The sequence below is a fragment of the Drosophila ficusphila genome, unplaced genomic scaffold (genome assembly GCF_018152265.1).
Source record: "Drosophila ficusphila isolate 14025-0441.05 unplaced genomic scaffold, ASM1815226v1 contig_106, whole genome shotgun sequence".
NCBI lineage: Eukaryota > Metazoa > Arthropoda > Insecta > Diptera > Drosophilidae > Drosophila > Drosophila ficusphila.
Genome location: NW_025063993.1, coordinates 6421832 through 6435904, shown reverse-complemented (window position 1 = coordinate 6435904; position 14073 = coordinate 6421832). Strand labels below are relative to the sequence as shown.

The following is a 14073-nucleotide window of genomic DNA, read 5'->3' as shown; positions in this document are numbered from 1 at the left end:
ATTTAAGTTGCTGACCGAATTAGTTTGTTTTCCTAAATTTTATGTTTAAAATATTTTCAAAAATATTGATGGTCATATTTTAAGTTGAATCCTTTTCAAAGTTAATGTTTGTATTTTCAATATTTCTTTTGAGTTTTCAGATATTTTTTGAGGAGTCAGAATAAGTTTGTCAGTGTTACAAATTTATTCCAGGCAATACGATTTTAATTCTACTCAAGGACCTCCGCAAGGACACTCACCACGGGCACAGGTATCACGCAGTAGACGCAAGGATGCCCACCAACAGCAGCGGCGGCGGTGGCGGTCGGCAGTCCGTAGGCGGCGCACAGATGGTGATCCGTCTTAAATATCTTTGTTGGCGGCGGCTGGGCAATCAGCGACGAGGAGGCGCTGGAGCACGTGTACAGCGTCGTGGTGGTGCTGGTGTTGCTGCTGTTGCAGGTGGTATTGCTGTTGCTATTGCTCTTGTTGTTGTTGTTGCTGCTGCCGGTGCTGCTGCTGTTGCTGCCGGTGCTGTTGCTGCCGCTGCTGCTGTTGCTATTGCCGCTGTAGATGTTGCTGATGTTGTCGCCGTTGGTGTTGCTGTTGCTTGTCCTGCTTGCGGTTTTGCTAGCCTTGCTAACTCCTGATGTTGCTGTTGCTGTTGCGATTGCTGTTGTACCGGCAACACTTGTTGTTGCTGCTGCTGCTGCTGCCGCTGATTGAGCTGCTGTTGCGGTTTCCTGCGGTGGTGGTGGTGGCGGCGGCGGTGGTGGTGGTGGTTGCTGCTGACTCAAGGAGCTTGCCTTGGGATATTTAGCGCCCGATGCTGCTCCTCCGGATGTTGCTCCTGTGGGTGTTGCTCCTGCTGGTGTTGCTCCTGCCGCCGCTGCTGCTGCTGCTGCTGCTGATGTTGGTGTTTGCACAACTGTTGCCACCAATTGGCTTACAGCTGCTGCCTCAAATTCGCCGGACTGTGGCTCCTGTTTTGTGTCCTGTTGGCTGAAATTGGCTAGCTTCGATGTTGCTGCGGGCAATGGCGAGGTTTTTCTCTTGATTGACGCAATTTTAATGGCTATTGGTGAGCAGGTTGATTGTAAATTGATTTCGAGAGCGCCGTTGTCCTCCCCGTTTTATTGCTGCCTTTGTTTGCGACTGTCTGAGCCCTGTCTGCCTTTGTGTCTGATTAGTTCAGTTTCGTATCGATTTTATTTAGAACATTGACTAGTTAGTAATGCGATTTTATATTGGCTAAACACTGAACACTTATTTAAGTTGAATTTTAATTTTTTTTGTTTTCTGTTGTAGTTACTTAAGCACACACATAAATAGACACAATTATTTTTTTTGGTTTTGTTTATTCAAGCTAAGCTTTTTTCAACTAATTTTTTGTTTTAATGGCAATTTGCTAAATCTTTTTCACTCACAATTAAGCTAGTATTTATGTTTCTTACTTTTAAGCTAAAGTCACAAATTTAATTTGGTTTTTATTTTAACTTTATTGTCTCTATTTATCGCTTAGAGTTTTTTTTAATATACTTTATTAAAATAATACTGTAGATCTTTGCTTTGGTGTTCACTTTACAGTTTTCTTTAATATTACTTAATATTTTGCTTTGCGAGTTTTTAACCCTTTTTAGTTGTGTTTCTCTGTTTTTATTTAGAGTTCTTAGTTGGCTAAGATTCGTAGGAATTTTCGCTGACAATTGTTGCGCTGAGAGACTGGAATCCTTTGACTACTTTGAGTAGTAAGTTCTTGAGCAGAATATTTTAGTGTAAACTTCTAGATTTTCACGCTTTGTAAATAATACTGAACTTCACTTGCACTTGCACTTTCCGATTCTCTCAGTGGTTAATATGTATAAATATATTTGTAAATCATGGACAGAATGAACTGACTTCGACGCAGATTACGTATACGCACGGGGAAATGGAAATATAAATATATATATATTTATATATATTTAATGCAGAATCTTGCGGTATGCCGTTTTAAAAACTTTATCGAAAACACAAAATGGCGAGCTTGCACTGTGGAAAGGATGTTTTGGAGAACTCCTCGGGCTCCTCGCTTGGCTATTTTCGAATAGGTTTGGTTTTGGGCTTGAATTTGATTCTCGTTTTGGATTTCAACGATTCGTTTTGGTTTTGGCTTCAGACTTGGCTGGTTCGTCTCCGGCAATCTCTGTGTGCTTGGGGCTCTGTGGTCGCTTTCCGCTTTTGTGGTGCGCAAAATGAGGAAAAGGCGTTTGTAACTGAACTTGACAATCGTCGAATGGATTCTGAATTTCTCATTGAGTAAGGTTTTGAGTAAGGCCCCAGCTTCGCAGTTCGTTTCGGTGATGGAGCTTCGGTTTTGGCACTTCGTGGACTCGATTGCATTGTGAGCCGGCAAAATTGTTTGCCATCAACAGGATCCACAAGCCGACGCAGGCGCAGGACTCAAAGGCGTTTCGTTTGCCATTCAGCGCTGCAACTTAGCATCTGGGCTTTTGGAGGCGGGGGGAGTCCTTATTCCCCCATCCGTCTGGTCAGCAGCTTCAATTGAAATGCATCCCAGCCTATGCGGTCGCAATTACCTTAACAACTCTCCGCCTGCTCACGATTGTCAACATCGAATTTAATCACAAATTACTACGTGACCAAGCACACAAACTTCTTACTACAGGAAGTATAAATATTTTGTTGATCAAACTTTTTAGCGCACAAACTCAAATACTGTAAAGTTTTTCCGAAACAATTTTCGGCTGGCGAAGTCAAACAGAAATTGTAAAAGGAAAATTAATGGAAGGAAAGGGGCAAGAAAAACAAATTATTCAGGTAAAAGCGAAAAATTGCGTAGGAGGAGCAAATCAAAGGAGTGTAAATGATATTTCCTTTAGCTTATTTCCTGAAGAATTAAATTTCCTAATTACTGAAGTAAGAGTAAGACATAAAAGTGACTAAAGTGCTGGGAGGGATATTTTATTTTCTAAGGCTTTAGATGTATCAAAAGGCTTAGTTTAAATGACAGAAAAAAATATATAATGTGAAAGAAGATACTCGTATGTATAAAATACCTAAATCTGTCCTGGGTAAAAGCATATTTTATTTAGGTATAAAATCCGCGAAAAAAATAGTTTTGGTTTTCTCAATTAACTTAAGTAGAAAATATTAAAAAATCTCTAAGGAGAATTGTTTGTTTTCGCTACTTAAAAACTTTTTTTTAATTTAATAACCAAAACTTTTCTCAAACTCGACATCCAGAATCTTTTTTTACGAAAAACTCTGCCCCATTTCCATAAAAAAGTGTGGTCCAAAGTAATTTTGAATACATCTTCACTTAACTCCATAAACTTCAGCAAGTTGCCCGCTTCCTCTTTTATTTATTTACTTTCCTTTCTTCATTTTTCTGTGTAGGACACAAAATGCGAAATATAATTTTCATTCCAGCCACAATAACTGACGTCGACTGCGACGCTGACTAAGCGCGACTGTTTACAATATTTGCCGTATTTGCCTCACTTTTACCCACTCCTAACCTTCTTTTTTTTTTTTGTCCAGAATTTTTATTTTGATGTGGTCTGCCAGAATGTTCTGGCTGTTGTTGTTGCCGGGAGTTGAAAGCTGTTTAAATGAAAGAACGTTCCCGTGGAAAGCCAAAGCAACGCCTGTTGGCCATTAGAGGATGCCAAATAGATGGTGCCTACAAAGCGAGCACACCTGGAGGGATTGCAGGCAACCAGGGGAGGGATTGGGCTACCCAAAAACGCAGCAAACGAGCAACATCAGCCCCAATTTCGTAGTACCCCATCTCTTTGTATTATGCCGCAACAGCTTTGAATAGTTTATTATATGGAATACATATACAAAGCGTGTACACCAACAAAAATAAGGGAAAGTTGAACTATGAAATGAGCTATATCATAACTAATATTATTAAGAATAAGGTTCCCAAAAATGAGTATAAGAAAATATCAATGTAGTTTGTTAATAAACGTTTCGATAGTTTAAAGTGCTCCGGTAAGATATAGAAAGATTATAAAATATGTACATATATATAAAAATTATAATATTTCGAATTCGTGGTACCCCAATATAATACTCATTATTTCCTGTGCAGAAATATGCACGCAGGTAAACCGGATTTTGTCAGTTGATGAATGAAGGACGAGGGGGACTACTTACAAATGTTGCCTTTGTGTGATTTCCATTTCATGCTTTTCATTTTATTTTTTTTTGTGGGTGTGCGTTGTTGGTGTTTAGAAAGCAAATGCATAAATTATGATGTAAATTTCACAATGCACAGAACCACACCCCCTAAAAATGTGTAATACCATTGAAATTAGCAAAAAGGAAATCCAGCTAAAATGGTCCTTTCTTCGTCGTCCTGTCTTTGTGTATGTGTGAATAATGATTTATCAGGTAGGAGGATAATGGTGCCACTATTGGCCCGATTCTCTCATCGAGATTAGGCGACTGCACTGCAACTGTCAGCAAATTGATGGCGAAAATGGTTAGAAGAAATCCATATCATTGCCGGGCCATGGCAGCCGCATCAGCGGGAGCAATTTTCCACTCAAATGCGTGCCCCTCCCCGTGCCCCCCGTGTTTTCCCCGCTTTTCCCGGCTTTTTCCCCAGTTTTCCTCCCGCATTTTCCCGGATTCAACAACTCTGCGTATGACACATGTCGATTGCAGTGGCGCCCCCTATCGCCCGCAAGGCAAAAATGGCGCCTCCTATGTGGAAAGGAGCATCAGAATCAGAAATCATCAGCCTGAGTCCGATTTGAATGAACGATTGAGTGAGTGAGTGACTGTGTGACTGACTGACTGAGTGACTGACTGACTAGCGGGAGTGCAAGCGAGTGAGCCGGTTGATTGCTTGATTGATGCATGGAGCAATTGATTGATTGATGCCTTTGTTGGCTCTTGATTGCTTAGCTGTTTGGCCAACACTTTTTGAACATGGCTATTTTCAACTGGTTTGGATTTTTGATGGGGTCATCCGGCCTATCAAACTTAAATGATTTCTATTACAGTCTACTGTAGGTCATTCCTAAGTAAAATATAATCAATATTGCTAAAGACTTAATATGATATTTTCAGAAAGTCCAACTTAATGTATTTGCTGTTAATTCTCAAATATTTTTACATAGAAACATAAAATTATTCATTTTAACAATTTGTCATCTAAAAACTAAATAAATTTGTTTACATTTCTATCATAAGACAAAAGAATAAAAATACATATCTTGATTAAAGTCTCTAAATATATTTTTCAAATATAATGCAATCTAGCTTTTGCACACTACCACCCCATTAATCCCTATAGATTAAATTGATCCGGAACTATATTTTGCTTGTGTTAATTTTCCCAAATGCTTTGACCCAGATCACTTGAAGTGATCGCTAACCAATAAATAATAATCTAAAATTATCCGCCTTAAATATAGACGTGATTTATGTCCGACTTACGTTTGCATAATTCTGGGATCGCGGAATCTGTGGCGGCAATTGCTGGGCGTTCGACTGTCCCCTCATGTTACCGCCGATTTTGATTAAAGGTGACAGTATTCTTAACACTTAAATCGTATTTTATCTAAGTCAACCCTAGGGTTATATATTATTTTAGATTAAACAATTATGGGACGAAATCAAAATAAATTGAACTACATTTTAATTTGATTTTGATTTTAAAATACTTTAAAAGTATACCCAAAACTTTTTGCCGTGTTTTTATTTTTAATAATTATTTTTCTTGCAACTTTGTAGCTTATTTTCGGGAGCACTTAATTTCTTTTGTTGTTGTTCTTGCAACGGAGCGTTCAGCGAGTTATTTTAACACTATAGCGTACTCTTTCCCGCGCAGCAATTGCAACATTTGCATTTCGGCATTAAAAATAGCTCACAGCCAGCCAATTTTTTTGCAAATTTATTTTTACGCTGCCAGACAGGCGTAAACATACATACACAGACACTATAATTTATTGATATGCAGGGGGAAATTATTCAATTGCAAATTGTTTTACGCTACTGCTTTTTATCAATTGCACTTGTTGTATTTTGTTGTTGCTTATTTAAGGACAATGACAGCTCGAGCAAGAGAGGGAGCGCAGATGACAGCTGACGCAGAGAGAGAGAGGCGCGGAAGAGAGCACCGGCGACGAAGACAACAAGTGAGCAAAGCAAAAACGGGAAAAAAAATATTTGCACTATGATAAGATTTAAATAATTACACTAATCACGCCCGCTCTCCCGCTCTCTGAGAGCGTTTTAGTTAAATTTAATTTTATTAATGTTTTTTATGCACTGCTGTTCTTATTTATGTATTTTTATGCCATTTCTTTTCATTTTGTATCGAGTGCATTGCACTAAAACAACAACATTCGCTTTCAATTAGCTGAGAACTGCGAATTTGTTGTTTTTGCCAATTGTTACGTCTGCTTTGCGGGGCTTCCAAAGGTTGTTTTTTTTTGTTCTTTGTGCCGTTTTATGCTGCTTACTTATTGGATTTTTTTAATTGTTGGCCTGTCAGCTGCTGTTGCTTCTTCTTCTTGCTTCTTGTTGCACGTTCTGTTTTCCACACACAAAACACACACACTCAGTCGCACAAACACAAACACTCACGCGCGCACAAACAGACAATTCGCACTTGAAAGTTATGTGGATTTCGTTTGGATTTGTTCGCTATTTCCCTTCTTCCTTTTCAATTTGTTTGTTGTTTCGTCACGCTGTTTAATTTATATATTTATTCAAAATATTACAACGACAAAATATAAGTTTGCGCAGCCGAAAAAACGAAGAAAGCGCAACGCGACAACGACGGTAATCGTATGAGAGTGATTGTGGGAGTGTAGAAGAATTTTGGCGCTCTCTCGTTTGACTCTCATTTGGGCGCTCTCTCTCTCTCTCTCTCTGCGCCTACGCCGGCAAACTTTGCTCTCGCGCTCTCTCTCTCTTTCTCTCACGCAAGTCTATATTTGTTGCTGTTGCGAATCGCAAATAGAAATTTAAATAATTAACTAAATGGAAATGATAAAAAAAGCAAAGAAGCTGCCTCTCCCAGCTTGCGAATAAATAATGCAAAAACAAAAAGCCTCGAACTATTTTACTAATCTGTGCAGTTGAAAATCTTGCGAAAACGCGTTATTTGTGTGATACTTTATGACACAAATGACGAGCAATTTATGGTATTTAAAATAAAAATACCAAACTTTACACTGGCCTCCACATTATATGTTCTGCATAGAGATTTGGTATTAGTTTTTTTGTGGGGCCACGGTGGATATTGTTAACGATTTATTCAAATAAACTTAAATAAAAATAAACGAGTATTGGAACTACAAATCTCTAAAGCCTATTTATTGCTTTAAGTTAACAAGTTTGAGATGCACACTTAACCGATCTTATTTTTTGGGGAATTCAAAATATGTATGTGCTTCACATTTGAAATATCTGTGAGTTTATACTTGGGGAGGGGAATTAATCCCATTAGCTAACTTCATTACGTAAATGTCGCAAAATAAAATGAATAAAACAACAAAGCAAGGACCCAAAACTGCGATGCCAGCAACTTGTGTGTTATTTTGAAATATTTAAATAAAATTAATATTCTCAACAAGTGCGTCGCATAAAAGTGCGACACCCACCACATATCCGCCCAACCACGCACGTCCTGCCTCCCACTTTTCCCCACCCACTTCTCCTTTAGCTTTTGGCACATAACAAAGGACTAAGGGACTAAACAAATGATGCATGATGACGACAACAAAAAATAAGGAGGCAGCTCCCACGCATTTTAGAGCTCGGCCACGCCCATCGCCATTTAAAGCCCATCCACTCATACACCTGTGGTTGAAACTAAATAAACAAGTGCTTTGCCGAAAACACCTTTCTTCATATTGGCATAGGTCTTGAGAAATTTTTCAAAAAAAAAAAAAAACAAAGTTTTTATGTTTCAAAAGATTTTAAATTATTACAATTTATTTAGTTTACTGAAAAAAAAAAACACAATTTATTTAAAATCCATTCTTTTTACGAATAATCATCTTTTCAGAATTGAATATCACTTAATTTACAAAATCTTTTAAATGCGTTTACTCATACTATTTCACCCACCACTGTACAAACTCCACCACTTTTACATATGAGACAGTCTGTAAACAATACCACGCCCTCCGCCCCCTAAGCCTACAAACAATAAATTTGCGATAGCAATGACAAAATTTGAAGAATGGGCCAGGACCAACGAATAAGAAGAAGAATCAGGAGCAGACAGAAAGGACAATACTCGAAATGAAACTGGAACGCTGAAAGAAGGCCAAAAAAAAAAAAAAAAAATGGAAATACAACAAAACATGCAAGGAATTTAAATTTATCTTAAATATGCAAATTTAATGACACTATCGAGATATGCAAATTTCCCAAAGCGGAGAAAAAAAAAAAAAATACAACGAAATTGGAGCAAGAAATCAAACAATTTCTGTACAGTGAGGATTCCTTAGAAGAAAAATAAAAAAATTATAAAACATATTTATACTAACATAAAATGTAGAAATTATTAAAGGAATAAAATTAAAATTAAGTAAAATACTTAAAACTTGCTTAAACAAAGCATTCTCAAAAATGTGTAGTTTTTTATGGAACAGTCACATAGTATAAAAAAATTGGAGTCCCTACTGTGCAAGAAAAATGGAGCAAGAAATCAAAAAATGCCAATAAATGGAAAGATGGGGCAGATAGTGGAAAAAGACAGAATCTCACGCACAGTGGACTGAAACACTTTCGCCTAAAACGCATGAAAAATAACATATATTGGAGGCATGGGGAAATGGGGAAATGGGGAAATGGCATGCAAGATGGATAGCTTCGGGGCGGAAAGTTGCCGGCAGATAAGGGGAGGGCCTCTCTGCGGCCGAAATGACGACGCGTTGGTATTTTCATTAAGTTTGGCACCATTTTCCTTTTGTTACCCACTCCCAACCCCATTTTTTTCTCACTCGGCCTGCTCATTCTTATCCATATTTTGCTGCCTTGCAGTGAAAGCAAAAAACAATGCTTTAAATTAAATTTTAGAAAAAAAAAACCAAAAAAAAAAAAAAAGAAATTTCATGATAGGTACTGAAAAAAGAATAACTCAATCAATAAAATAAAGAAAATGTTTAGCAACAGTTCGCAGATACATAGATTACAAATTTATGTAAATCCTAAACATTTTTGAAAATTAGTGTAATTAAACCACATTGGATGAAAACCTCATGGTATTTGCGTTCAGTGTAGAGATTCTTGGCCACCGCTTGAAGCGCAAAAAATTCTTGTCGCGCAACAGCAGCAAAAAGGAGGCGGCTAAAAGCGGGGGGCTTTTGGGGAAGGGAGCGAGCGAGTGGGAAGACCGCTGCTACGTGACCGTAAGCAATTTGCAGTGTGGGCGGAAAGGCCGGGAAAAGTGGGCGGAAAGGAGGAGGCGGAATAACAGTGGCAGTATAAAAGGGGCACGGGTAGCACTCCTCACTGCGTAATCGCATCAAGAAAGTGAAATGTCAGCTGTTTCCATCATCTTGGCGCTGTGACTGCCAGGAATTCAAGCTAGTTAAAAAATAGAAAAAAGGATGAATTCTATGGGTCTAAAGGCAATAAAAGCAACTACTACTTTCCCAATGGAATGCATTGTATAGGTCACTGCGTAGAACCAACAAAAAAAAAACAATGGAAAACCTACAGAACCAGAAGAAGTGAAGTGCAGGAAACGCTGGCGCGTGATCTAAGGATAATTTATGACACGCCTAAGGAGAAATGAGTGGGGGGAAGTAGAGGATTTCAGGACAGGACTGACTTTGAGATAAGGACCGCTCAAGGCAAGCTGGAGAATTTAAATTCAATCAAATTGCAGTCGGTAATTGCTCGGTCATAAATGGAAAGCAGCTCAGTTCTTGGAATTAATGTGTTGAAAAAAGGTCATTTTTTCAAGGGCTTCGATTAAATAATATCAGATTGGCAAGAAATACAACTGTATAATTCAGGGAAATTGTAGAACCACTTTGAACAGTTAAAGCCAAAGTGAATTATTGCATTTTCCATAAATGTGGCTAAAGGATAATTTATTTCCGATAGAATGCATTGCCTTTAAATACAAAATCAAATTGAATATAATGGCATTTAATAGAGACAACCACCCCAAGTCATTAGCAGTAAACCTCAACGCAAATATTTCCCCAGAAACGAAATGTTCTCGCCTTCCAATCGCCAACCCAATTCACATTCGCTATCAATGTCTTTGGCTTTCGATATCGCATTAATATGTTCAGAAACACACATCAAAGAACACCCCCCATTTATACATGCAATACATTACGTTCATAATCCATTTTCGCCCGAGCAGACATTGAATGTCATTGGCAAAATTAATTTATATAAAATGACATAGATTTAATATGCGAATGAAGGAAGAATATTGATGTTGGCTTCCCCACTTTCCCACCCCGCTCCCAGCTCCACATTTCCGCGTAATTACCTCTATGTGAGGAAAATGAGGAAAAGTGGAGGGAAAAGCCACCATGGAGCAAAGCCAAAATGGCGGCGACGCCAGCTCCATCATTATCGCCATCATCGTCGCCAAGACGTCGTTAAATTAAATCTATTGTCGACGCATTCAATGTGCATATAAATAATTTATGGTCTTTCAGCCAAATGCAACAGTCGAGGGTCGCAAATGTAGACATTACAACAATTTATTATTTAATTATCTATGCCGCAAAATTTTCCTTCACAGGCCGCAAAACTCGAAGCCCAAAACCGCCCGAAAACCACAGTAAGGACATTAAAGTGCACCACCCACCGCACACAAGCGAAGACACAGTGGAAACCCCTTGAACAAAAGAAGAGCAAAACTGGGGCTGAGCATTTCATAAAATTTGATTACAGTGAATGCGTAAAGTTTACGACCAAGTAAAGGGAATTAACTCAAAGTGGCAAGGCGCTCAAACGCACACACATGTGTGGCGGCATCTGTGGCTTTCCTTAACTCTATATCAGGGGAATTTTCCGCCCACTTTTCCGGCCGCATTTCCACAGCCCCTCGACCCCCGAAAAATCCATTAGGCGGCAGATGAAAATGATTTTTTGCCATCCTGTCTGACGCCGTTATCATAATTCTGTTGTTAAAGCTTGATTATGATTAGGTATTTTTGGAAATATCAAAAAATCTTTATGGCCATAATTGTACGAACAAAAAAACTGTTGCACCATATAAACTTTATTTATTTATGGGGTTTTTGGTATTAATTTTTTTAAAAATGAGTGTTTTATTTTAAATGCTTTAACGTTTATAAAAATGTTGAAAGTTGCAGAAATTTAAATAGTCTTTAGTTGGGATAAAAGAGATGCCAAACTGTTTTCCCCTTTTCTTTCTTTATTCTGTACATTTTGATTGATAGCTTAACAAAAAAAAAATCAGTTTTAAAGTTGATGCTTCTTTTCAAGATTTTTTCCATCCATACTTTCCCCTACAAATTGTTTTTTAGCTCCATGAAGACCAACTTCATTAGTGGATACTGCCAGACTCTTGTCCGAAGTTGAAAAAAATCAAAGCTTTTTGAGTGAGTGATTGATCTGCAGAATGGGCAAAGTGTAAAAGGTATTCAAGGGCTTAAAGTGAAGGGCTATACATACACTTGGAACTTTATTAAACTGCAGACAATTCATTATTTAGACGATAAAAGAACGAAGTTACTTAAGAATGAACTTAAGAGATTATTGAGTATAAATAAATAAGTTTGTTGTAGAAGCGTTGGACTTTGAAACAAAGAAATAAATTAAATGTTAAAGGTAGGTAAAGGAAAAACAGTGCAAATTATAATAAGAATTGTTAAATATAAATCTCAGGGTCATAAGACCCAACTCCTGATATATTTAAAAGTATTATATCACTCAGATTTCTACGCTAATTATTATGGCACATAGGTTTTCGTACGACTTCTCGACTCACATAGCAACGCTTTAACTTCATTAAATGGCATTAAATTAAAGTTAGCCTTCAGTTAGGGGATCTGCAAATTTTTAAGTACTTAATGCGGTAGTTCCCTGCGAAATCCGCTTATTGTTTTTAGCATAATTCCGTTGTTCCCCAATTGGGGCTGTCAAAATGTTGATAACTCTGTTACAGTTTTTGGTTTCTGCAAAATCCCTTCGCCCACAGGAAAAAAAAGGAGTAGAAATTTCCCACGCAGCAGTGGCAAGCTGTCGCATTTTGACAATCTAATCTGCTTTGGTATTAATCCTTTTTGCCACAATGCTGGGCAAACAATCTCCCCTTTTTTGGTTATTTCTTCCCGGGCTCCATCTTCTTCTTCTTCTTCTTCTTGGTGGGGCCCCCTTGTAGGCAATATTTGCGGTCGTAGTTCTATTATCTCGCAAGTCCGAGGCCGCAATGACTTCAAATTGCCGGGCTGAGATCCCGCAAAATGTTTCAACAAGCAGACCGCAACCCTCTACATAAACCCAAAAACCACACCCCCTTTTTCCCGGGGGGCGCTAACGAGCTTTAAACCGCGTAAACATCTGTGCGAACAGAAAACAGATTCGGACTCCCACTTTCCCCCACTCCACTCGCAATCGGTAGCGAAAAATGCCTTTTATTGTTGGCTTGGCAAAACCCTTTTCATGCTACTCTCATCCAAAAAAGGACAAATTTATCCTCGGCGGTTGGCGTCTTTTATTTTTTCCCCCGCTCAAATTAAATTATCTTAGAACAGAGACTTTGAACCAGCGATTGCCTACTGCCTGATTCGATTAGACCTAATTTGATTGGGAATCCGTTTGAGTAGAAGTCGGCTATGGGGAAGGTGACTTATTCACACAGTAAGAAAAAGTCTGCATCGACTTAAGATTATTTGGATCCTAAAAAAAGTTGAGTTACGTGAATATTAATGAATTAAACAACAAAATTTATTTCCAATATTTAAGCAAAATTTAAATATATGTATGTATAACACTATATTTTCTTCTTGTGTGAATCGAAATCCAATCCCCTTTGGTTTGCTGCCTAATCGGGTTATTAATAAGCATTCATTAGCCGCCGGGCAGGGCAATAAATAAAATGCCATCTATTATACACAAACGATTGCATTTCCACCAAAAACAATCGTTTGATTTATTAAATTTATCAAAGAAAAAATGGTTGTACAGGAATACGAGTATATATCACTGGCCACTTGAAGCCAGTGGATCGCTTGGAGGGGCACTTGTAAATAAATACATATATATATATTTAAAAAGGGCCAAACTGCGTTTATCATGCGCCACAGGACATTGCCCAAAGTCACCTGAAGGAAGGAGGCGAAGAACTAACTCCTGTCGTGGATTCTTTATAGTCCCTCCACTCCAGCATTCCGAGTGTTTCGCTTGGCTGGGCAGCTAATGTTCCATGCGCCGAAAACGCTTCGAATAATGAAAACCAAGGGCAAAAAAACAAGACCTCGAATGGCGATGGGAAAACGAAGTTCCAGGCCTCAACGTACTCAATAAATAATGGCACTTTAAAGGGGGCTTTTCTTTGGGTCTTTGGAGAGGTGTCTTGCCTTCTGCCAGCTTTACTTACAGCTGTCTCTGTCAATTCCGTTCTGACCTCAATGGTCCTATACTCCTTGTTGCTCCTTGTGCTAAGTATTTTTGACAGGACATTCGTGTAATTTAAAGCTGCCAGCTGAGGAAGGAGCCGGGGGTCGGGATTTCCCTTGGCCATTTTAGTTGTCAGCTTTGTTAGTCGGGGCTTGTTAGTGTCTCATGCTCCAATGACAAAGCCGGTTTGTCCTGTAGTTAACGAAATTAAAGATTACCAGCCAGAGGAAACCTCAGCACTGATGAGAAGATTGTTGCGCTAATCAAGGAGGATGTTAGAAGCCAAATTAAACTTATTTTATTTTTCCACAGAAATTTAAGAGAAATTCTTTGATTATTTTTTAAATATTTAAAAATGTCTTTAAGCCGCAATAATTAATTTTTCCAGCAGCACATTGGAAGTATTTTGTTTCAAATAAAAATAAACCACAAATCTTTAATAGGAATGAGTTTCAGAAATTTGTTAACAGGCTGAAAATTAGCTCAATTTAATTTAAG

The 14073-nt window shown here is 38.3% G+C and overlaps 1 protein-coding gene across 1 annotated transcript; it reads right to left on the bottom strand.

Moving 5' to 3' along the window:
* Nucleotides 1-209: 209 nt before the first annotated feature.
* LOC122319817 (protein alan shepard-like) lies at nt 210-5502 on the bottom strand. Its single transcript, XM_043207615.1, has 3 exons — nt 5437-5502; nt 624-1031; nt 210-365 (listed from the first exon to the last, which is right to left on the bottom strand). The coding sequence occupies exons 1-3, from the start codon at nt 5500-5502 to the stop codon at nt 210-212; spliced, it is 630 nt and encodes a 209-aa protein (XP_043063550.1).
* Between the last annotated feature and the right edge of the window lie 8571 nt (nt 5503-14073).

Excerpts from the sequence above, each read along its gene's own strand:
- LOC122319817 (XM_043207615.1), bottom strand. The coding sequence starts at position 5,502 with ATGAGGGGACAGTCGAACGCCCAGCAATTGCCGCCACAGATTCCGCGA. Across the intron at positions 1,032-5,436 it reads GATCCCAGAATTATGCAAAC|AGAAAAACCTCGCCATTGCC; the intron begins GTAAGTCGGACA and ends GCGTCAATCAAG. Across the intron at positions 366-623 it reads CAGCAACAGCAACATCAGGA|CCGCCGCCAACAAAGATATT; the intron begins GTTAGCAAGGCT and ends CTGATTGCCCAG.